General features: G+C 37.5%; 2 protein-coding genes across 2 annotated transcripts; one reads left to right on the plus strand and one right to left on the minus strand.

Moving 5' to 3' along the window:
* The first annotated feature begins 5,532 nt into the window (after positions 1–5,532).
* On the plus strand, positions 5,533–11,729 carry LOC110922351. Its single transcript, XM_022166675.2, has 14 exons — positions 5,533–5,902; positions 7,354–8,281; positions 8,694–8,784; positions 8,952–9,072; positions 9,319–9,417; positions 9,509–9,796; positions 9,896–10,003; positions 10,087–10,158; positions 10,308–10,394; positions 10,481–10,552; positions 10,648–10,737; positions 10,864–10,971; positions 11,088–11,156; positions 11,373–11,729. The coding sequence occupies exons 1-14, from the start codon at positions 5,663–5,665 to the stop codon at positions 11,445–11,447; spliced, it is 2,448 nt and encodes an 815-aa protein (XP_022022367.1). The 5' UTR covers positions 5,533–5,662; the 3' UTR covers positions 11,448–11,729.
* A 507-nt stretch (positions 11,730–12,236) lies between these two features.
* Positions 12,237–13,462, minus strand: LOC110922366 (actin-depolymerizing factor). The gene is made up of 3 exons (XM_022166688.2): positions 13,373–13,462; positions 12,691–12,956; positions 12,237–12,452 (listed from the first exon to the last, which is right to left on the minus strand). The coding sequence occupies exons 1-3, from the start codon at positions 13,373–13,375 to the stop codon at positions 12,302–12,304; spliced, it is 420 nt and encodes a 139-aa protein (XP_022022380.1). The 5' UTR covers positions 13,376–13,462; the 3' UTR covers positions 12,237–12,301.
* Between the last annotated feature and the right edge of the window lie 11,981 nt (positions 13,463–25,443).

The raw sequence follows: 25,443 nt of genomic DNA on the forward strand, positions 1-25,443 counted from the left end.
AACAAATAGTTGTCTGTAGTGGTCAAATTATGGGTCTCTAGAAGCAGATAAACAATTGCTGTATTTAGAAATCTGAGTTGTCGGAACAGAATATTTGCCTGGATTTTTGTCTGTAATAATTTAATTGCTATTTGAGATACGGTATGGGACGTATTAATTTAAAATTGAATAGTATGATAATTGTTATGGAAACTTCTGGACAGTCTGTTTCGCTCAGTGCCATGCCCCGATGATTCCGCCATCGGTTGGGGTGTGACACTAAAGGACATATTGTGCAAGGGTTTGTAAACATCGAGTACATTTTTGCACTTATTGAAGATAAAGGACATAGTTTACAATTTGATGTCAACATAAAGGAAGATTTTTGTAATTTACCCTAATATTAAATGTACATGTCTCGTTCATCTGCAAAGATCATATTATACATGCAATCATAATTTTCCCCATCCTTGTCCCACACAAGATATGTGTCCCACCCCAACTGATGGCGGAAACATCAGGGCGGGACGAACAAATCGCTCAAAGCATCATAACGGTACTTGTTTTAATATAGATTAATCAAAATTTCATAATGATAACTATATCGTCAAACAACCCAAAACATTGTCAAAATTTGTATCAAACATCACAAAATTCAAACATTGTCCAAAATATTGTTTTTCTAAGGTGTGTATCTAAAGTCACCCTAGCTTGATTCTTGATTCACTACGACTATCAACCTGCAACATGTATTAAAATAAAATCAACAAAAATTGTTGGCGAGTGTACAAGTTTTATACATAGTATAAATAGATTAAAATGTGAATTCCTCTTATCCAACATGAATAACATATTAAAAGTTTCAAACATGCTAAGCTAATGTAACCAATATGTTAACCCAAGTTTCCAACGCGTTAATTGTGCCTGTCCCAAAAGAGCAGCGGGAGGTTAAAATGTTTGACTCGACAATACCCCAAGACTCAAGGGCGGTGTGTTACCCCTATAACGCTAGAATTGTCAAGGTAGGCTAAACACAAGATTCAACGTTCACGTAACATAAAAGACTCACAAGTATCACAAGCATCATGTTTTCATGTTTCACAGCGGATAGAGTATGTTTATAAACAAGTTTCAAGTGTCGTGCGTTTATATAGAATACATGTTGCATCCCAAAGTGTTTAAAACAAAAAGGGATCGAGTACACTCACAGTGAGTGCTTAGAACATAAACACAGTCTGGTTGGATCGAAGGGACCGCTGGATCAACCTGCGTGCGAGAACAGCATATAAGTCCTCTAAGTGCTGACCCAGTCGGGAACAGAGTGTCGAATAGTGCAAAAAACAAGTTAAGTGATCGACAAACTATTCGAGCGGATGGGTCATCCTGGTCGAATGATCATCCGGACGGATGGTCATTCGGACATATGGTCAATCGGTTAGTCTGTGGTTGTTTGTGAACTGTTAAAATTCTCGAAGTTTTGATCAAAGTGTTCTAACAAAATTAAACAATGATTATTATCATGGTCAGATCATCCGGACAGATGGTCATCCGGATGGATGGCCATTCGAGTAGATGGTCGGTGTTCGGAGTTTAGTAAAATTTTCTAAGTAAAGGTTTCAAGTTAACGGAGACGGGGTGATGATGTGTCAAACAACGGAATATACCAAACCCAGTTTATTCAGCCGGATGGGCTCAGCCCTTTCAGACAACGCGCTGTTACTGATGAACATTCATATTTGACCCGTTAATCGGTCCATCTCTTTGGTGTAAATCAGTTTTCAAGCCGACTCTCGACTAAGGAATGAGTCGAGAGTCTGTTTGAGTCCGATTTCACCAGTGTTTTGTATAAAAAACTTGTATAAAAAACTGAAGAAAAGGTCAAAACCAGGAGAAAAATGTTGAAATCTTTCATAGCTAGTGAAAAAGTATGAAAATCCATTAGATCTTAGACCAATCTCGATTTATTTGTGCTCCACAACAGTTTGCCTAAGCAAAACGAGTGAAAACCACCTTCAGAAGGTCTCAAATCAGTGTTTTTGAGAAAAAGTTAAGGTGTGTGTGTGATTTTGATGAAGAAGATGGAGTAGAAGTGTATAGGGATGAAGATTGAAGAAGATTTGGGTGAAAAAGCTTACAAAATAGCATTGAATCACGTCTGGAACTTGAGAGCGAATGGGAGAGGTGAAATGTGAAACTGAAGGTTCAAGCCTACTATTTATAGGTGACAGCGACAAGCCTATTCGAATGGTTGTGTTCGGATGGCGAAGAATTAAGGTGGTGGCGAGTGGCAGTGTCCGAATGGTCATCCGGACGGATGGTCTCCGAGCGGATGGCCATTCGGACGGCCAGTTCGTTTTCCAACTCTGGTTCGTTTACGAGCGAGGTTAAGTGTTGCATTGCGTATTATTGTGAGTAGCCATTACATATAGTATCATTACATTTAGACGTTCAAATAGCATAAATAACAAGAGTAATTCCATGTTTCAAGTTTGTGTTAAAATAGTTTCTAGTTCATTAAGTATCAAAGGATAATAAGTGTCAAGAATCTAGGATAAATACATCGTTCACCTATAAAAAGCATCACATAGAGTAATTGTTGCACATAGTTTAACCCAATTATGATTTAAAATAGTCTCATTTTCATTATGATCGGTCGTCTCGAGTGTACAAGCATAAATGGATAGGAAGTACGATAAGACTTGCTAAGGTAATAAGAGTATCAAAACGTTACGCGTTATAATATGGGTGTAGAAGAAATGCAACCCGAGCTTGTATTACTCCATATGCTCGTTCAACATCTTTTCTAACGGTCTCTTGATGTTCAGCAAATAATTTATGTTTCTGAAGTTGTGGAGAATAGGCATCCCATGAAGGATATTTTCCATCAGTGAGATAATATATCTTATTATATTCCTGACCTTTCACGACGTAACTCACATTTGGTGCTCGACCTGGCAATACATCATCAAAAATATGAGATCATTGGAGGACATTGATGTTGTTGCACATACCTAGTGTTCCGAAGAATGTGTATCATATCTATAAGTCATATGATGCTATGACTTCTAATATAATTTTTGGTTTCCAGCTTGCATCTACAAATTGCCCAGCCCAAGGGTTGGAACACTTTTTCCATTCCCAGGGCATATAGTCAATGTTGCCTACCATTCATGGGAATCCACGTTCTATTCCAACATGAAGTAGTCTTGCTAAATCATCATCATTTGGCCTTGTAAGGTACTTTTGACTAAAGCATGAAACTACAAACTTTATAAGAGAGTCCCTTGTTACAGTTTCACTCATTCTCAAATATTCATCACGTGCATCGGCTAATGGAAATATCTCACATTATACTCTATTTATATAAGAAAATGATAATTATTAACACCGGATAATGTTAATATTTCTCATCCAAATAATATCTAAGCACCCAATGAAAAGTTGACAAATAGAAAACTGAAGATAATGTTAAACTGATTGGATAATGTTAAATTAACTTATCTAAATAAGATCTAAGTAACCAATGAAAAGTTGGAAAGTGGAAATCGAAGATATGTTAAAATGAGCAGATAATATTAGATTATTATTATATCTTACACGTACATGAAATACATAACATGATAATCAAATATATTACAAATGCATTAACAACAATCTAAAGATAAAACACTTAATAGCTAATCTTTCACACACATGAAATATGGAACTAGATTCATTTTCCATAAAACTTCGACATTAGAAAGGTTTACATGTCTTCTTCATGAGGCGACAAATGTTCATTTCGTAACATTGTGTTAAGATGAAGAAGTTGAATTTTCTTCGTGTCTCTTTCTTCCTTTTGACGTTGTTTTCTTGCTCTAGATGTTGTTTTTCTTGCTCTGTGTCGAGTTTTCTTTTAAAGAGTTCATTCTTAGTGTATCTGGTAAGCGTAAATGCATAGAGTTGTTCATCAACTCCATCAGAAACCTTACTTTTTCCCTTTTTAGCCGCATCTCTACGTATTGGACGTTGAATTGTTGAACCACCACTATTTGGCATTTCTGGGTTGGAGTAGTCCCCTTCTTTACTAGTCCTTGATCTTTTTCTAATATCACCACTTTCTTCATCCCCCGCTTTACATTAAGGACGAGAACGTGTCGTGCCACGATCTATCTGTAACTCCCACTTCGGTTGTTTACATATAACTTCATTAAAAACAACACAGTCAGCGAACTTGCTTTTAACTTCATGCTCCTGAATTTTAGTTTGATGAGCTTCATACCCTCCCTCAACATCTTTATGGCTCATTCCGTTTTTTATGCAGCGATATGCTTCCTCAGAAGCACCAACCTACTTTTGGACACTTTCCTTAAGCCCTTTATTACGACCTTTCATTTGTTCTACATTCCTCTTGCCAAGATTTTCTAGATTTTCTACTTGAGCTTTGTCATACAACTTCTTTACTTATGCCTACAATGCTGTAGATTTCTGGTTTTTGCCACATATATTATTTTTACTAGCAATACACCATGATGACATTAAAGCGACATCTTGAACAACATTCATTTAGTACTTTGTGGATGTTTCTCAGTATTTTGTGAGGTCTGAAAGTTTCAGTGACATGAACATGACTCGAGTTTAAATAAAACAGAGTGTTTTCATTGCATTGATTGTTCGGAATCCAAGATTCAAATAAAAGTTTGGAAGCGAAAAGTCCATGGTATAAGATATGAAATTGAAAAGAGATTAGGGACGGAGAATTAGGAGTGGATATGAAAGTATGTCACTTTTATACAATATATATAACAAGTCTCATTAACTTTGATATTTTTAAATCCGTTTTTGAATTAGATAATGTTAGGTTATTTATTTTATATTTTGTGATGTTTTATAAAATTCCGAATATACATTTTTGACATGCTTATTTTTATCTGTGTTTCAATAAAACCTTTTTTTTTTCAAAATCGAACGGGTCAAGTATAAATAATTTTGCTGTTCTTTACTGTGAGTAATCAAACCAATACCGCCAGAACAACTTCGATTGTAATATAGAGTATATTTTATATATTTTAAGCTATAGCGAGTGTCGGTGATGTATCGATACCGTAACAAACAAAACTGATGTCATCTTAGCAACATCGAGCCCTGTCGATTTCAAATGAACAACCTCGGTACAAGTATCAGTACTATCAGAATCGTTAATGATATTCGTTTTTATGGTTTTGGACAAATATAAAAACACATGTCGATATCATTTGATCATATCATAACTTTACTTTTTCGGGGTTTTGTTCGGTTGAAATACGGAGTACCGATAGTGTAATGAATCTAACCAAGATACTAACTGAATACCCGCCGCAACGTGCGAGGAAAAAATTTACTAGTTAATTAATTATTAATTATTATGTAAGTTTATGAAATTATAAATTGGAGGGATTAAAAGTTGCAACTAAATTGTGATCTTAATTTAAAAAAATATATATTTTAATCCAAACAAATTTAAAAATCAAGCTTTTAACTTTTCATTATTACAAATCCAGCCCTTTTAGTCTTTCCCAAAGTTCAAACTTCACCATCCCCATCACCACCACTAATAACCAAGAAACACCCATAACAGAGAAACGGATAGACCTCTCACACACACTCTGATCTTCAACCACTTTATCGGTTACAACTGATGAGTGTGTTACCCTTTTCTTGAAACATGGAGTCTCTCACTCTAACCACCACCACCACTGCCACCACAAACACTTCAAAGTTCAGATTCTCTATCCCATGTTATAAAAATCCCAAAATTTATAAGAATCTTCCTTTTAACCACAAAAGACACAGGAAATTTGCAGCCTTTGCTGCTAAAGATGATGCTAGTTTTGACAGTTATGACCAAATGGAGATTAAGTTTGGTAGGTTGATTGGTGAAGACCCTAAACTTACCCTTGCAAAGGTTTGTTTTTTTGCTTTGTAGTTGTTTTGTGTTTAAAAGATGAATAGATAACATGGTGAAAAGATGAGGTATTTTTGACAATTGTGGAATTCTTGAAAGCAATTATGAGATTCTTGAAGGTGAATTTGATATGGGTGTGGTTCAAAGTTTACGTTTTTAGGATGATATTGAAGTTTAAGTGCTTGGTTTGTTAATATTTTAGTTGAATTATGATATATGAACAGATACTTGTTAGAAAGATGAAGTCTTTTTGACAATTGTTTGGTTCTTGGATGGAGTTATGAGATTCTTGAAGGTAAATTTGATATGGGTGTTGTTTAAAGTTTAAATTTTTAGGATGATATTGAAGTTTAAGTGCTTGGTTTGTTAATATTTTCGTTGAATTATGATATATAAACAGATACTTGTTAGAAAGATGAAGTCTTTTTTGACAATTGTTTGATTCTTGAATGGAGTTATGAGATTCTTGAAGGTGAATTTGATATGGGTGTGGTTCAAAGTTTACATTTTTAGGATGATTCTGAAGTTTAATTGATTGGTTTGTTAATATTTTTTATTATATTATGAAATATGTACAGATACTTGTTAAAAAGATGAAGTCTTTTGACAGTTGTGTGATTCTTGAAGGTGAATTTGATATGGGTGTGGTTCAAAGTTTACATTTTTAGGATGATTTTGAAGTTTAAGTGATTGGTTTGTTGACATTATTGTTGAATTTTGAAAGCATAAGTAATATTGTAAGGTCAGTTTGATTTGGGTGTTGTTGGAATTGTGATATTGGTATGGCTGATTCTGATAAAGATAAGATAAAAAGATAACATCTTGAGTTATTAGTTTTTTTTTATTATCTTTTTGTTGAATCCTAGAAAGAAGAAGTGGAATCTTAAGGTCAATTTGATTTAGGTATTGTTTGGGATGATACTTAGGATCAAAGATAGTGCACCGAGAGTATATCGAAAACTTGCACGAAAAATACATGCGTGTCATGCTAATTTGATCTAGGAATTAAACCACATTTTCGTCCATTTCTTCATTTTTTATGTTGAGGAAAACGGACCGTTTGAATGCTACATGCTATGACCTAAGCGACATTATTTGTAAACCGATATACCAAATGATAAAAAGGAGTTATTGTTGTTTCAACCTTAAAACCATCATACCCGTCTTTCTGTTACATACAAACCCTTCTTACAAAACTGAGAATGAATAAAACTTTACACGCCAACAGCAGCCGATAATGATATCTTCTTTCGGGTCCATTTCTGGTGCATTTTTGCAAGAATGATGATTAGTATACGAAGAAGCCATACGGGATAATTCAAAAAGTCAATAACTTGTAAAACGTAAACAAACTGTATTTAACATTACTAGATAGACATTTGATTTTTTGATGTTTTAACCGTATGTTGAGATATTAACAGTGACTTGCATATTTTAATGCTTTGTGGCAGATACTCGGTAGAAAGACATTTCCAGAAATGTCTTCTTTAGAAATCGAGAAGTTATACAACAAGAAAGGTCTTAAAGCTTTTAACGACATAGAGGAGCTCCCATTTGATGTATCCGATGTTAGGAAAAAACCAAATGATTCACTTGACGGACTAAATTTGACCCGGCCGGTACCCAAGAACAGGGTCAAATTCGAAAAAAATGAATCATCCGACGGGCTAAATTTGACCCGACCCGTACCCAAAAAAGGAGTCAAATTTGAAACAAATGATAAACCGGTAGTACCCGAAGTAAAAAGACCAAGTCAACCCTTAGCAAAGGCTCCCAGTAATCCTGTGCCAAGTGTCGTCCCAAATGTCGAATTACGGAAACCGACTACTTTTAACGATGATGATGGTTTGACCACGATGATACCTAGACCGAATTTCGCGTATAAAGTTAATAAAGAAGAGGAAGAAGACAGGCTTACGGATATGACGATGGTGAGGAAGCCTGCACCGTATGTGCAAAAGGAAGAAACAGAAGTTGTGGATGATGAGAGTGAAAGTCAAAGTCAAAGTCAAAGTCAAAGTGAAATTCAAACAGATGCTTCACTCCTGCAAAAGCCTGAGATCGCACCATCTTTGCAACAAGAAGAAACCGAAGTTGTGGATAATGGAAGTAAAAGTCAAAGTCAAAGTGAAATCCAAACAGATGCTTCACTCCTGCAAAAGCCCGAGATCGCACCATCTTTGCAAAAAGACGAAACAGAAGTTGTGGATAATGATAGTCAAAGTGAAAGCCAAACAGATGTTTCGCAGCCCGGGATCGAGGTGAATCAAGATTTTAGAGATCAGAATGAATCAAGTGCTGAGATTGATGAAGTGAAGAACAGTTCAAGAAGAGTCGATTTAGCCTTCGAGATAGAAAAGGAGGATAATAATTCAACTGGTAATGCATTCATATCAAGACGTGTGTCAAACGGGTTGAAAGCCACCCAAATAGTATTTTTTTAATGCATACAATCTCTTAAATCGTTTTTATTCAATGATTTAGATTATTAGTGTCTTATTATGTTATTTTGCTATCATAACTAACACACTACTTGTTCATAATAAGATGTAAAATACAGACAAATGTTTTCGGCTTGGTTTGACCTGTGCTAAATTTTTTGACCCGTTACCCAACGTGTATGACACCCCCCCCTCCCCCCCAATCTTGCCACCTTTGGTATTTATAATATATATTTTTTTCGCATTGAATATTGTCCGAAACAAGTATTCCCATATCACATGACAATTTAGAACACTATTTTATTTTCATGCATAAGCCATTAATTCGCCACCCTATGTTCTTTCTTAAGGATCTCAGCCTTCTGAGCAAACCGAAACAGGGTTCGCCGAGACAGTTTCGGTTCCCGATATAGCAGCCGCCTTGAGAGGGCCACCTAAAAGGTACTTTAAACTATTCCACATGATTTTTCATTGTTTTGTAGTAATAAGTTGTGATATAAACGCACATCGATCGCTTTATGAACAAGTCAACATTTCTTTTGTTTGACTTCTTGGTCGTTTATCATACTATGTTATCTTATTGTTGATGTGTTATAAACTTATAATAGATTAGATCAACCCGTCAAAGATGCATCAAAGATCGAGAAACCGGTTTCAAGCCCAACGAATACAGTACCAACGAGTCCAATGCGTGACAGTGAAACGTTACCTACAACACCACTTTTAAAGGTACATGACTGATATTCTGCCATGGTCAAATGACAATATTACCCTCTGTTCTCTGTTAGTTGCTATGCAGTTATAGCAGTCGAAAATCAAACAGCGGTCAATGACTGATATTTGAGATATAGGTTATCGCAGTGGGATATCTGTAATTTTACCAATTTGATACCTATTTTTTTGAAAGGCCCGATAACCGCTATCCCACCGCTATTGACTGCTTAGGTTAGTTGTGACAAATATTTCGCTCTACAGGGCCGTGAAGATGCCGACTGGAAACGAGCGCAAGATTTGATGAAGGCAGAAGGAAGGGAAGAAGTGGAACTCATAAACTCTAGCACTCGAGGATTTGTCGTAAGTGCTGATAAGAAAGTTTATCTTTTTATGTTGGGGATTTACCGATTTACCCTTTTGGTGATTTTACCTTTATGCCCTTGTTGTATAGGCGTCTTTTGGTTCTTTAATCGGGTTTTTGCCTTACCGAAATCTTGCCACCAAGTGGAAGTATTTAGCATTCGAGTCTTGGTTGAGAAAGAAAGGGTTGGATCCCGCTATGTACAGGCAAAGTCTCGGTGTTATCGGAGGCTATGATGCAACAAGCAAGTCAACTCCTAAGTCAACCGTAGATGTTAAAAAGATCGAGGGTGAAATATCGCCTGATATGAAACTTGAGGACCTTCTTGCAATTTATGACCAAGAAAAACTCAAATACTTATCATCCTTTGTTGGTCAGGTTTGAATTATCTATTGATTCGTTTAATCATATGAACTTTTCAAACATTCAAACATCTGATTATTTGATTATTAATTTATCATTGTATTCTCGTTGCAGAAAGTAAAAGTGAACGTGGTCTTAGCGGATAAAGAGACGAACAGATTAATATTTTCTGGAAAACCGAAAGAGAAGGATGAATCGATTGAGAGAAAGAAAAATCTCATGGTAAGATTCTTTTATATTCTTGAATTATCTCTTTAAATGACAATATATTAAGTGATTTAAGCTCGTATTTTCTACTTGTGCAGGCAAAGCTTAATGTCGGAGATGTCGTGAAGTGTTGCATAAAAAAGATTACGTATTACGGTATTTTCGTTGAGGTATTACAGTTTTGTTCTACTACCAATATATCTCATTTGCACCCCTCATTCTTAATTTTTTCGCCAAAAGAAACATCGTTTAGATGAGGGTAAACTTGTCTTTTCACTTGGTTTTGCGACTCAAATTTTTTTATTATGTAATGATGTAGGTTGAAGGAGTACCTGCATTGATTCACCAAACCGAGGTGTCGTGGGATGATACTTTGGACATCATATCTCATTTTAAAATCGGACAGGTACCTTGAGCGTTTTATTGTTAAATACCATTTTCATATTGAATTTCTTTATATTAATAATAATAATAATAATATTTTGTTCATAGGTTGTCGAAGCAAAGGTTCATCAATTAGATTTTTCACTTGAACGTATATTCCTATCGTTAAAGGATATTACGGTAATCTGTCATCTGTCATCTGTATTTCTTGGATTGGACAAATATCTAGAACTTAAGATAATCTTAAAACTCCGATAATCGTCATGTTGTGGCAGCCAGATCCGTTGATCGAGACTTTAGAGGCTGTTGTCGGTGATCAAGCTAACTTGGATGGTAGATTAGAAGCAGCCCAACCCGACGAGGAGGTTTTTTGCTTTACATCTTTTCGATCTTTCACTCTTCACACACACTGAAGTCACACACGTACACACAAAGCACGTTCATATTACAATGGATCATTTTTGATGAATCCTGCATATAAAACTGTACAGTGGTCTGAGGTTGAATCACTTGTGAAAGAACTGCAGCAGTACCAAGGAGTTGACCGGGTAAAGAAAGGCGGGTTTTTCTTGAGCCCGGGTCTGGCCCCGACATTTCAGGTAGTTTTCTCGCAATCAGCTTCCTTATATTATGTTCTTCGTATCGTGTGTGCACTTAACGATCCTAAAACATCAGGATTTCAAATTAAAAACGACGTTCTATGAATTACGTGTAGGTTTATATGGCATCCGTGGTTGACAACGAGTATAAATTGCTTGCTCGGGCCGGAAACAAAGTACAAGAGGTATAAATAAGTTGCTTGTAACGTTTCTTATTCCTTTAGTAGCGATCACATGTTACATTTTACCTGTCTCATTGATTAGCAGTGTACTGGTGGGGCCCACAAGTTTTTTAGTGATGGGTTTTCACGATTATAAATAAATTAAGTTGCTTGTCGTACTATAAAATTATTTACCACTAAAAGTATGACAAACGATGCATGTTTGTTGTTTTGCGACAGGTGATCGTTGAGACATCGATGGGGAAAGAAGAGATGAAATCAGCGATCCTAACATGTGCCAATAGAGTTGAATAATGGTCTCGCATGTTTCCGTTCGGTTCTTGTATAGTTTGTTTGCTCATTCTTCTGGTGTAAGATGGGTTGATGTGTGTGAGACTTTTAACCAAGATCAAGTGTGGTATTCATTATGTGTAGGTTGGGAGTGCTATGAAGAGAGGTTCTTTGAGGTGGTCTACACAAGTATAAATTGGGTTTATTTCAAGAAAGATGTAACACCCTAAATTTAAAAAAAAAAGTGTTTATTGGTGTTAAAATAAATGTATTCATTATTCAAGGCAGCTATGATTATTATGTGTATAACCATTGATCAAGAAGAATAGATTTTTAGGTATTACAAGAAATGAATACAAAAATAAAGATTTTGTGTTTTTAAATATCATTGCTAAACAAAGTATTAATATATGCTAATAAGTAATAACAAACTAACTAATTGAATGTTAGTTGAATTTTTGCAAAATAGTCCCTTCAAGAGTTACAATTGACAATTATCACCCCAAACCATTTATTATAGTGTAATATGCCACACCATCTAAAATCTATCTAATTACCCAAAATGGGTTTGAACCCTTACCATTTGGTTGAAGGAAATTCACTAGTGTCATTCTGATATTATATATAATAGTTTCATATAATGTGTATATCTTTTTTTTTTGTTTTTGTATCGGGTGATACGCGACAGCGCGAATATTATAATTTTGTCATCTATCATGTTATATATTCGTAGTTTATTGGATATATGAATTCACATGTGTGTACATATACATGTGAATTAGTGTTCATCTTGACATGAACATAGATTATTAATTGCCCCCACAATGTATTATTTATTTATTTTTGAACATTTTACATTTTTTGCAACTCAACAAACGTTACAAGGCCCTGGATTTGACGATGTCAAGACTCATCTCGCCAACGTCTGTTGCTTGGAGTTCCAGTTGGATCCCTTCTAGCTCTCTCTTGAACGTCTCCTTTGAGCTCGCATATATCATCTTACTTCTCACCCGTGATGAATCAGGACACCTGAATTACAAACATGTAACATTTCTTTTCAGATCTTGTTTATGTTGTATGGTCACATGAAGCCAAAGATCATATAAACGTATAGAAACCATAGTAAAAACATTGATAATGTTGTTTATGCGCGATCCAATGTACAAACATACATTATGAGTTGTTTTCAAATTTGCAAGTTCTTTTGTCAATAACATGTTATGTCAGAATACTCTATTGGTGACCAAAACAAGTGTTGTGTGCTTACCATGCAAAAAAGAAAATTTTGCTTTTTTGGCAGTTCTCGACGGTGGTGAAATCTAAGTCATAGACGGCATAGCGACACTCATTGGCGGGCAAGTTTTTCTGAAAATCCGCATAGCTTTCGTTTGGTTGGCCTAACTTCTCGATGACAACTTGTTGTGTCTTGTCTTCGATCTTGAAAACTATGAATCGGTAGTTTCTCTTTGCTTTCAACTCCAAGAACTTCATCTTGCACTCGTTGTTTACAGCCATACCAGATGCCGCGTTTGCCTTCACAATTTCAATAAATATTGTTAATATACATCATTAGATCCACTTAGTGTGTTACATATAAAAGCACATCAAACATCATGTTTGATATAACACTACCCACTTTGATATGGTAAAAGACTACACATGCATGGGCAAATCTACATAGATAGCACCAATTTCATGTGATACTAATAACTTTTTTATGTTATATAGTATCTGATACTTATTTTTATGTGTTATATGTATATCTGACATTCGAGTGACATTGATACCGAATATTTTTAAAAGGTGATACAAGTAGTATCACATTTTTTATGTGTTATACACATATCTGATATTCAAGTGACATTGATACCGAACATTTTTAAAAGGTGAGACTAGTAAAAGAAATCTTAGATGCACATGCATATGAGAGAGCGAGAGTGAAAAATTACCATAATGCCCACCGAGGATTGAAAAGGATGTTGATTTATAGAATATATAATTTTATTGAAAGGTGATAAGAAGATGTCAGATGTGATTGTGGGGGCAATGAAAAATGAATGAAAGGGAGTTGTTTAAATACCCAATTTGGTTTCTAAATTTAGATCCTTTTGTGCGGGACTAAGCAAAGGTTATGTTTGATTTGGGAAAACAACACCGGTTAATACTCATGACCAATTAATATTAGCCGATTAACTTGTTTATAATGTTTAATTTTTTATTTCACTTTCTAATTGTAGGAGGTGATTATGTATAAGCACTTTATATTCGGAGATAAAATAATAATATCAAATATTATAATTTTTCATAATTAGAATAGAGAATGAGAACGGGTATATCTAATACAGGCCCGTTCAATGTTTTTATAGACCCTAAGCGGACTACGAAGTGGAGGCCCTTTTGCATAACATACAGAGATTAATAGAAAATTTAGCCGTTAAAGTTAACCTATGTTGAGTAACTAGACCTAATTTTGCCCATAAATTCTCCTCCAAACCTGGCGGACCCGACCCCATGAGTGATTACCGTTAGTTATAGTTGATAACCTAGAAAATCAAAATAGTGGGTTGCGATGGGAAGTGGGAACGATGACTGCGGCTCAATTTTAGGGATTCTAGGTGCTAATTCGCTGAATTCTGATGAGGTCGAGTGGTCGATGGTTGCTATAGACTGTAGTTATGTCTGTGGTTTAATTTCGAAACTGGGTCTTTAATGTGGGTCCTTTTTCCTAAACAATTTTTATCTGTGCAATTTTATATGGGTCCGATACATATACTATATATAAAACTTTACTAAAAATTGGAGGCCCTTGATTTTTGGTACCCCTAGGCCCGTGCCTAAATTGGTAATCTAACGGGTCGGCCCTGATCTAATATTATATTTGTTTTGTTTGGTTAATATGAAGTTATTACATAAAAGGCCATGATTGTGTTTAATTAATTTATATAAGTATGATATATGTGATGATTAAAGATAGTAAATAGATTCATAGCCTTAAAAATTATGGGTGCAAATATGTTTAAGTAGGGTTGTAAACGAACCGAACGAACACGAACAAGGCCTTGTTCGTGTTCGTTCGTTAAGGAAATAAATGTGTTCACGAACGGTTCATGAACACTTACCGAACGAGATTTTATGTTCGTGTCCGTTCATTAAGGAAATGAGCGTGTTCGCGAACGGTTCACGAACACAAATAAATTTGGCGAACGCAACGAAGGATAAAGATAGATGGCCCAGAGAGTAGAACTCGAACTTGAATCCCTTATTGTAGAACGGAGGTCGATCGTATTCGTGGATGTAAATAATGAGAAATGAAAGGGAAATGATACATAAACAAGGTGAAAGTGAGTTTCTTAGTTTAATTGTTAGAGAAATAAAATAAATAAAAGTTTAATAATATAAATAGTACAAATAAATATAAGAAAGTACAAAGATCTTTAAGTAAAACACAAACATACGAACATAAACGAACGCAAATCAACGAATGTTTACAAACAGGTTCACAAACACCTTACCGAACGTTCACGAACATAATCGAATGAACGAGACCTCAGTTCATGTTCATTCATTTAGCTAATCGAACGAAATTTTTTGTTCATGTCCGTTCGCTTATTAAACGAACGAACATAAACGAACTTCCCGCCAAACAGTTCACGAACTGTTCGCTGAACGTTCGGTTCGTTTACAGCCCTATGTTTAAGGTGATAAGGAGTTGGTAATCAAACTATCAATAGTCAAATATTGTGAAGGAACCGAGAGAAACTAAAAAATTTCACTAATTGCTAACATGATTACACCACATAGATAATTAATCACCTTCACAAATTATTATTAACAAACTAACGACCTCTAAAAATACTTATGTTTTGTACATGTGAACATTCATGATTTACATGTTGACCAAATCTAAATTGGAGGCTCAGAAACACGATTTTTTTAGCAATACAATAGTGTTGAATAGTATATGATGGCAATCAGCTTGATTAGGATCCACAATACCCAACAGTTTGATGACAAAATAAAACAACGGTTCCCTGCGAGATACAGACACACCACCCGCGAGTCTCGTTGAGCAGATTATACTAACTCGAACCCTCGATACAGTCACACCACGAGAAGCTGAATTAGTCGTCCAAGTTCACCTCCTAAAACTTGCCAAAAATTTAGGATAGCAATGGACACAAAATACCCTCTAACTGCAGAGAATAAGTTTTCAAAAAATTCAAGTCTGTTTCTTTTCATTGATAACTGCAGTACATAAACAAAAGAGAGAAAAGAAACTACCACCCACGTTTCCTACACTTTTGGAATTAAACAACTGCCTTGACTTAATCAAAATAAAATAAAATAAGTGGAAAAGAAAAGAAATAACTTGTACTGTGAAATAAAAACGTGGGGAACTAAAACACTATGCAGTCATGTCTTGGTGGAATCCAGTTGGACCAGGCTGACCCACTTCTGCTCATTCTGAACCGGGCCCAGGGGCATTGGGCTTGGATCTGGGTTACTTGTCTGGTACTCTTGGACTTGCCTATCATCCTCTCCTCCGTCGAAAAAGTTTGTCCTCAAACTTGGAAGAGGTTCTTCAGGATCAAAGTAAGGTTGTAAGTCTGCTACATTAAATGTGGTCGCAACATTACCCGGAAGATCAATCTTGTAAGCATTATCATTCACTTTAGCTAGGATCTTGAACGGACCATCAGATCGAGGACTCAATTTAGAGCGACGCTTGGAAGGAAAACATTCCTTACGCAAATGAAGCCACACTAAATCACCTGGCTGAAAAAGGATGTGTTTGCGCCCTTTATCCCGACGATATTTAAGGAGCTCGTTGTTCTTTGTGATTCTGTCATGAACTTGCTGATGAATGGTCTTAATTTCAGCTGCTAAATCATTGGCTTCCTTGCTAAACTTTGAAGTTGTATTGAGGACAGCAAGGTCAAGCGGAGTTGAGGGGTTCAAACCATATACAACCATGAAGGGGCTGAGTCCAGTTGTTTTGTTGGGTGCCCTATTGTAAGCAAATTCAGCCTGGGGTATTAAGTCTTCCCACTGTTTCAGGTTGGTCGTAATGAGTGATCGGAGGAGTGACCCGAGGGTAAGGTTGGTGACTTCCGTTTGACCGTCAGTTTGCGGATGGCTCGAAGTACTAAACTTGAGTTTAGTACCCAATTTCCGCCATAGTGTCAACCAGAAATGACTCAGAAACTTAACGTCTCTATCGCTGACTATTGTCTTGGGCACCCCGTGGAGACGGACTATTTCCTTGAAATAAAGAGTAGCCACCTGGACAGCATCGTACGTAGTATAGCATGCAATAAAATGGGCCATCTTTGAGAATCTGTCAACTACCACCATAATAGAATCCTTTTGACGTTGAGTACGTGGTAAACCGATGATAAAATCAAGGCTGACATCTTCCCAAGGGGCAACCGGTACAGGTAATGGCATGTATAATCCGTGTGGAAAAGAATGGCTTTTTGCTCGATGACATGGTAGGCAACGTCGAACAAAGTGTTCAACATCACGAGCGAGCTTGGGCCAAAAGAAATGAGCGCGTAACAGATGAACAGTTTTATCAATACCCAGATGGCCGGCCAATCCTCCCTCGTGAGTCTCCTGGATTAACACGAATCTGATGCTGTGGCGAGGGATACAAAGCTGTTGTTGTCTAAACAGAAAACCATCAAAGATATGAAAGTAACCCGTAGCATGATTTAGACAGTTAGAAAAGAGTTCTCCAAAGTCAGGATCCGACGAGTATTCATGTTTAAGAAGTTCAAGCCCAATGACTTTTGGTTGGAGATAAGTAATCAGTGAATACCTACGGGATAATGCGTCTGCTCCTTTATTTAACTTTCCTGACTTATGCTTGATAGTGAAATTGAATGCTTGTAAAAATTCCACCCATTTAGCGTGCCTTGGCTGCAACTTATGTTGGCCTTGAATATACTTGAGAGCTTCATGGTCGGAGTGTAAAATAAACTCTTTCGATGTGAGATAGTGCTGCCAATGTTCTAGAGCTCTAATGATGGCATAAAACTCTTTATCATACGTCGAATAACGCCGTTTTGCATCATTGAGTTTTTCACTAAAATAGGCAATTGGACGACCTAATTGTGACAATACAGCCCCGATTCCTACTCCGGACGCGTCACATTAAACCTCAAATACCTCACTGAAACATGGCAGTGCCAAAACCGGGGTTGAAGATAATTGCTTTTTGAGTTCTTCAAAGGCTAGTTGTGCTTGCGGGTTCCATTCGAACTGCTTGAGTTTGGTAACCTCGGTCATTGGGGCCACAATAGTGCTAAAGTTCTTTATAAACCGCCGATAGAAAGACGCAAGCCCATGAAAACTTCGCACATGTTGTATGGATTGTGGGACCGGCCAGTCTCGAATGGCTTGGATCTTCTTTTCATCCACTTGTATTCCCTGTGTAGAAACGAGATAACCAAGAAAGGTTACTTGATCAGCAAAAAAAATCACTTTTTTTCCAAATTCCCATATAGCTTTTCCTTGTCAAGTACTTCAAATAATTGTTGTAAATGGGACTGGTGATCAGATTCTGTTTTGCTGTACACAAGGATGCCATCAAAATTGACAACAATGAACCTGCCCAAGAATGGCTTTAAAACCTGATTCATCAATCGCATGAAAGTGCTAGGTGCATTCGATAACCCGAATGGCATAACAAGCCACTCATATAACCCTTCTTTTGTTTTGAAAGCCGTCTTCCACTCATCTCCTTCGTATATTCGAATTTGATGATAGCCACTTCTCAAATCAACTTTAGAAAATACGGTAGCACCATGGAGCTCGTCCAATAAATCATTTAGTCGGGGAATAGGAAAACGGTATTTAATAGTGATCTTGTTGATTGATCTACTATCCATACACATCCTCCACTCTCCGTTTTTCTTTGGCACGAGTAATGTTTGGACTGCACATGGGCTGAGAGACTCGCGTATAAGCCCTTTCTCTAACAAGCCATGAACTTGTTTTCTGATCTCGGCCGTTTCTTGTGGATTGGTACGATAGGCGGGCTTATTGGGCAGGGCGGAACCCGTGATTAAATCAATTTTATGTTGGATGGTGCGCATAGGGGGTAACCCAGAAGGGATTTCAGCTGGAAAAACAAGGTTATAGGACTTTAACAGTGGCTGGATAAGTGGGTGTTGGGTTGGTTTGTACTCAACATCATCATCATCAAGCCCCAACAGAATGAATTCCTTGACAAGGTGATATTCATGCTATTCAGACTTTAATAATGTGCTCAATGGTGGGGTTGATTTAAGGGATGGTGTAGATGGTGAAAGAGGGGTAAGGACTATCTTTCGGTTTTTGTGAACAAACGAATATGTATTCCGGTATCCATCATGCATCACTCGCCGGTCGAATTGCCAGGGACGCCTCAATAACACATGACATGCGTCCATAGGAATGACGTCACACCAAAATTCATCTGTATAGGATTTACCAATACTTAACGACAACAAAACTCGGTGAGACACTTGTATGCCTTTACCTTGATTAAGCCAGTGAATCATGTAGGGAGACGGATGTGGTTCAGTAGGAAGATTCAGCTTAGAAACCATGGTCTGGGATGCCACATTAGTGCAGCTTCCCCCGTCAATTATCACGGTACAAATCTTTTGGGCAATAGTACACCGGGTGTGAAAAATGGCTTCGCGTTGGAGGGTCTCATCTTGAGCCGGCACGCTGCTCAAGGATCATCATACCACCAGTATTTCACCCTCATCGGGACCAACTATCTCCTCTTCTGGTTCAACATTAAGTTGGTGCTCATGGCTAGGTTCGTTGTCGAAATCATACCCACCAGCGAGTTCGAAATCAGTAAGAGTGATGATTCGTTTGTTCGGACACTCGAATGCGAGGTGCCCTAGTCCTTGACATCGGAAACATCTCCGGGGAGCTTTGGGAGGTTCGTTGTTTGGGGTAATTGTAGAAGGTGTTTTAGGGCTCAAAGGGGTGATGGGTTTGGGTGTGGTAGTGGGTCTTTGTTGTGAGTTAGGCTTATAATTGGGCCGAGCAAGTTCCTGTTTTCCTTTAACCCTTTGCTGAGAGTCAACCTTGTGGGCCAGCAATGTGAGTTCAGCTAGGGTCTGATATGAATGTAATTCCACCACATTAGCCACTCGTGGTTCCAAACCTCCTAAGTAGCGTACTAGGGTTTGGGGATCATCCTCAGGTATATCACACTTGGACCACCATGTTGAGGCATACTTACGTAGTTTAAGAGCAACAATTTTAACCTTGTTTTCATCCGTAGTCTGTTTGTAATCAAAAACCCGTTCTACAGTTCGGAGCCATTCCACAAACTCATCTGGGTCTAGCTTTCCGTCATACTCAGGTATGTCAACCTTAATGTCATTTGGATGCCAATCGCTCGGGCCCCCTTTGTTAATCGACCCACTGGAAGGTGAGCCTTCACCCTGGTTTTGAGAAACAATCAACTCGTGAATCTGATCTTGCATCGCCTTCATCTGTTGTGCCGTAACCTTCTTATTAGCCTCTATAGTTTCCAAAATCTTCTTCAATTCGGCATTGCTTCGGGTATCCATAGCTCTGATACCAAATGATGGCAATCAGCTTGATTAGGATCGACAATACCCGACAGTTTGATGACAAAATAAAACAACGGTTCCCTGCGAGATACAGACACACCACCCGCGAGTCTCGTTGAGCAGATTATACTAACCCGAACCCTCGATACAGTCACACCACGAGAAGCTGAATTAGTCGTCCAAGTTCACCTCTGTCACACCCCGATTTCCACGTGTATCACCGGTGGGCCCGGTGGGGGATTACCGTGACGTAGTTGGCAACAATATAGTCAAACCACACAATATATAAATGCACAGCGGAAACATAAAGATAAATATATTTCAACTATTGAATGTAATATCCAAGTATCACAATCGTCGAAATATAATCCACAGGGGATCAAAATAAGATAGAAAAAAAATAATTGTTCAACAGATATTGGCATCCAAAGCTTGCGAGACTCTAACGATGCTAAGAAGTGGCCAGCCTATTACGAGTAGAACCTGCATTAATCTTTTGGGGAAAATACGTCAGTTTACACTGGTAAATACATTCAACCGACACTTTTGTAAAATGTTTAATAAAATTGATTTGAATGCACAAGGCACAAACTCTTTATAACTTGGGAAAATTTATAATTAAATCTTGTAAAAGAATTACATGTTTACTATGCGTTCGGTCGCCCGGGTCGTGCCGGGTTTAAGGTTAATAGACACGCCACAAAGCATAAAGCCGTGGCGGGAAAACCAACGGTTATACCTTTATAATATAGACACATTGACGGGTGTACGCCTACACCCGTGTGTTGAGGTCATGGCCATTTCGTAAAATGATGCCAAGGATATCCGGGACATGGTCATTAAGCTCCCAAAGGCGTAAAGCCAACAAAACCAATTTTTAAACGGGTCACATTGAAATCACCCGACTACTAATGAGTTGGGGTCAATTGCCCTATTTTAAATACCGCAACCCAAGCCCGTATAACGGAAAATAAGTTAAAAGTATTTACCTGAGCAAGTAATATCCTTAATAAACAAATGCAAGTTTCTTTTACTGGTCTTCTATTCTGGAACGAAGGTTTAAACAACCTATTAGAATCCTAACGGGTCTTTAATTTAGCCTTAGCCTAGACCGGTTAGTTTCAAAGGATAATTACGGTTTAATCGCGTGAAAGGCGAAAACCGGGAATGGAATGTGGTTTGGACCCAACAAGTTTGAAGACTTGTTTTATATGGGTAATATAACCACACTCTGGATTTTGAGGTCAAAACAATAAAGTTTGACCCGTTTCGGCTAGTTTATGTAAACTAGTTACATAAACCGAACCGTGCGCGCAAAAGGCGTAACGGGTAACCGTAAGAGTCCTACACAAGTTTCCTAAGTCAATATGCTTTAAAGAGGTTGTGGTATCATTAGGATACCTTCCATAATGCCCGTAACGAGTTTAAATCCATTATATGCCCCGTAGGGGTATTTCGGTCATTTTAAAGTTTATAAAGGAGGTTTCTGAGTTCTACAGGAAATCTGAGTTTTCCGAACAGTTTATAAAGTCCAAAATACTCTATTTATTATTTAAAATCAGTAGCAACTGGAATCGGGTCAAAATACCTTGTAGAACTCAAGTTATGCTCGAAAATGGTATATTCGGTATTTACCGAACCGATGCCATAACCGTAGGTTATGAGCAGGCTAAAAATAATTAAAAATCTTTTAAAAATTACAAAATATTATTTTACATCAGTGTGTAAAAGGTTTGGTGCCGAAATTTGGGTTTAGATAGGCTTTATGCTAAATGCGTCGTTTAATTACTAACGTTTCCGTAATTGCGCTATTTGGCATAACTCCTATTCTAGACCTCGGATTGACGTGAAATTTTAGGGACATGCTTAGTAATCAGTAACTAAGGTTATTGTCCTTTCACATATTCAAAATTCTCGTTTTAAAGTAAAAAGGGCGTTACGGTCAACTTTTAAGCATTTAACGGAAATGCGTTAAAGACTCGGACAAACAACGAACCGGTCACAGAGGGTCATACCATCATGTAACCTGGTCCTAAGAGAGTCCTAAGGCATATCTAAATTATACCAAAACGGGTCAGAACTGAAGTCAAAGAAAAAGTCAAAGTTTTGCGACTTTCGGTTCCGAACCGGGTCAAAACAGAAAATGGTCGGATCAAACAAGCTTAGACTAGTTAATATACTTATTACCATGTTATATGAGTGTTAAAACAGGTTGCACGCTATCTACATTACTGATTATGCGTAAAATCGCAAAATAGCATTCTGTTGACTTTTTCTAAGCAAGTTTGACTCGACAATCGGACTAGTTAGAGTGGGAATCAGAGGGTGCCCTTTTTGGGGTTTAAAGCCCACATGATTACCAACATATAACTACCTTTGATTCGACAAACCACTGGACCATTTGTGATTTATCGCTAAGTCAATCGTTAATTACGACGGATTGACTTTTAAGCTAAAACTATGTAAAAACTAAACCACAAAGGGTTAGGCAAACTTACAGAAGCTTGGTACACGACCAGAGATGTTAGAAGAATGCTCTTGAGCTCCAGAGGTGATCAAGAAAGCAGGTTTGAGGTGTGTTTCAAATGTGTGTACTACATGGCCTTTTATAGTGAAAATTTGAGCACAAGATCATCACAACTCAGTCTATAATTGCTCATGGATGATCAGCAGCTGTCCCTGAGTGCTAGGGGACGTGTAGGGGGCGCCCATGCTGCCATAATTGCACCCAAGGTCGGTTAAAACAGCAAACAGTGAACCTGTGCATGTTTTCTGCATCTGGCGGTCTGACGCGGCCCGTATTAAGGATCAGGCTTCCCTTAAGCGGGCCGCCTGAATCTTCTTGTCAGGCAACGAATCTGCATAAGGCTCGCGGCCCGCGTGAGCTTCCTTGTTTCTCTAATGCGGGTCGCCTGAGACCTGATTTTCTAGATTTTCAAATCTTTTGTCATAAATGCCTTGGCCTTTCGGTTTTGAAGGGGTAACTTTGCGTTTTGGGCCTCGTTTATTTACGAATAAGGGCCTTGTGACCTTTACCCGCGCCGTTAAGTCCCGGGTTAGTTTAATTACTATCCGAAAAGCCTTAACTTTCATTGTTAATGCTTCTAACCCCTCGCTTATGAAATTGATCATAACTTTCTCGTTTTAAAACGGAACTTCGCGAAATTTATATCGTATATTCTAGTGAGCTTAATTTACTGTTACAAAGCCTCAGGTATGTTAAAGGGTCACTCAGAGGTATAACTTAAACATGTTGACACAATTAACCCCTGTAGTTTGTAATCTCTCACTTTCTTCCGTATTTCGTTCCGTACGATCCATGATTTATCCGTTTGAAGGTACGAGCCTTATTTAGGGTTACTGTACAGTGTAATTATCCCTTGTTGACATTTTTAACCCTCGAATTTACATACTTTCAATGTTTGTCAACTTTAGTCCTTTATTCAGTATTTAACACCACGTGTAAACTCAAGACACGTGTCAATACATTATTGGACGCAAAAATTTCGAGGTGTTACATCCTCACCCCCTTAAAAGAAATCTCGACCTCGAGATTTATTGGAATAGATGAGGGTACTTCTCCTTCATCGTGGACTCTACCTCCCACGTGTACTCGGGACCTCTACGGGCATCCCATTTCACCTTCACAATCGGTATGTACTTCCTGCGAAGTTTCTTGACCTGTCTGTTGGTGCATGTTTGTGACAACAGCTTGGATTTGGTCTTTGGATATCTTGTAATTAGTTTAACGATAAAAAATTAGCGGGTTTAGCTTTGTAATAGTGAGATTATAGAGTTTGGGCTAAACTAAACCCATTTGGGTCAAGGGGGAACGAATTGGGCTTTGCCCATGTAGGAAACCCTAGCCCACTTGTAAACCTTGTGGTATATAAACAAGGTTAGGCTTTAGGGTTCAGAAAAATCAGTTAATCAGCCAAAACAGTGTTAGAGAGAGCAATTTCGTGAGGGACTAGGTCTTGGACGAAATTAGGGTTGTTAGGGATCTTGATTGATTGTAATCAGTTTGATAGATAATCAATAAAGATCCGGATTGAAAGTGATTTACTGTTTTCTGTTTCTACACGTTTTCTGCTAATTCTGATCAAGAGGATTCCGCACTCTTGATTGGAAAGACGATTCTGTGAAGATCCATAAGACATCAAGGGGACCTACAATTGGTATCAGAGCATTAGGCTCTTAATTGCTCGGTTCAGAATTGTTGCTGCAGAATCAGGGAGTAAAATTTTCGATTTTTTGAAACCTGAAAATTAGGGTTTTTAAAATTTTCGAAATTTGTGTGTTTGGTTTGATAAAATTTTCGAATTTTTTGGCTGTTTGATCTTTTGGTTTGTTTGTTTGCTGATTTGCAGGTTTTCAGGATAGTTTCTGAATGACTGTTTGAAGGACTTTGGCTGAAAAAGGCTTGAGGATTCGAAGATTGTTCTTCGTGTTCTTCGTTTTCTTCATTAGATTCATTAAATTTGTGTCAAAAGTCTGCTGATTTGCTTGTTCGATTTTGCAGGAAATTGATACAAAATCTGCTGAATTTTGTGAAGATTGAATTTCCAAATCTGCAGCCCAGCGAATTTGCAACATCAGCAAATTTAACAAATTTGCTGACTGATCAGCGAATTTGAGACCCTATATCTCGGTGACCGGCGAACTTAAATCCAAAGGCGACTTTGGTAATCGTGTAATTTTCCACAGTGAAATTATCACGGTTTCAGCGATTTTACCAGTCATTATAATAGCGAACTGGTTACAGGCGAAATTAATCTGAGCGAACTGACAGCGAATTTGACCAGCAACTTTAACATTCCAGCGAAATTGACCAGCAAATTTAACTGATTTATCAGCGAAATTAAGTCAAAACCAGCGAAATTAAATCAAAACCAGCGAAATTAAGAGAGGATTTAAGTGGTGGAATTTTAGTTGGCAAGCGTCGGGAAAATTTCAGTGTTTTACAAATAGAAAGTGTTCAGTAGCTCGTTTGACAGAACCGTTTGCGCCGTTAGATTCCTTGGATTTTTTGGAAAAAAAAAGTCTCTGGAAAATCCCGAATTCGGTTTTTGACATTATATATCATTGGACTCGTCTTTTCGAGACGATTCTAACGGTGTAATTTGGTAACCATTGTTTTCGGAAAAATTTTGTACGGTTTTATCAGTTTGCAACGGTTAAAATGTCGAACATGAAGAGTTTGAATGCTCCTAAGATGATGAAGGTGGAGAACTATCTTACTTGGAAAAACAGCTTCACATCCTTCATTAAATCTCAGGATGCAAGGATGTGGACTTGTATGATAAATGGATATGTTGCTCCTACACGTCATGTTGAAGGAAGAGTGAAAGTGATCTCTTATGATAAGATGGATGAATCTGAGAAACTTATGGTTAATGCTGAAAAGAGAGCTTTAGCTGCAATAAAGACATCCT

Source organism: Helianthus annuus, chromosome 2 (genome assembly GCF_002127325.2).
Source record: "Helianthus annuus cultivar XRQ/B chromosome 2, HanXRQr2.0-SUNRISE, whole genome shotgun sequence".
In the NCBI taxonomy this organism is placed as follows: domain Eukaryota; kingdom Viridiplantae; phylum Streptophyta; class Magnoliopsida; order Asterales; family Asteraceae; genus Helianthus; species Helianthus annuus.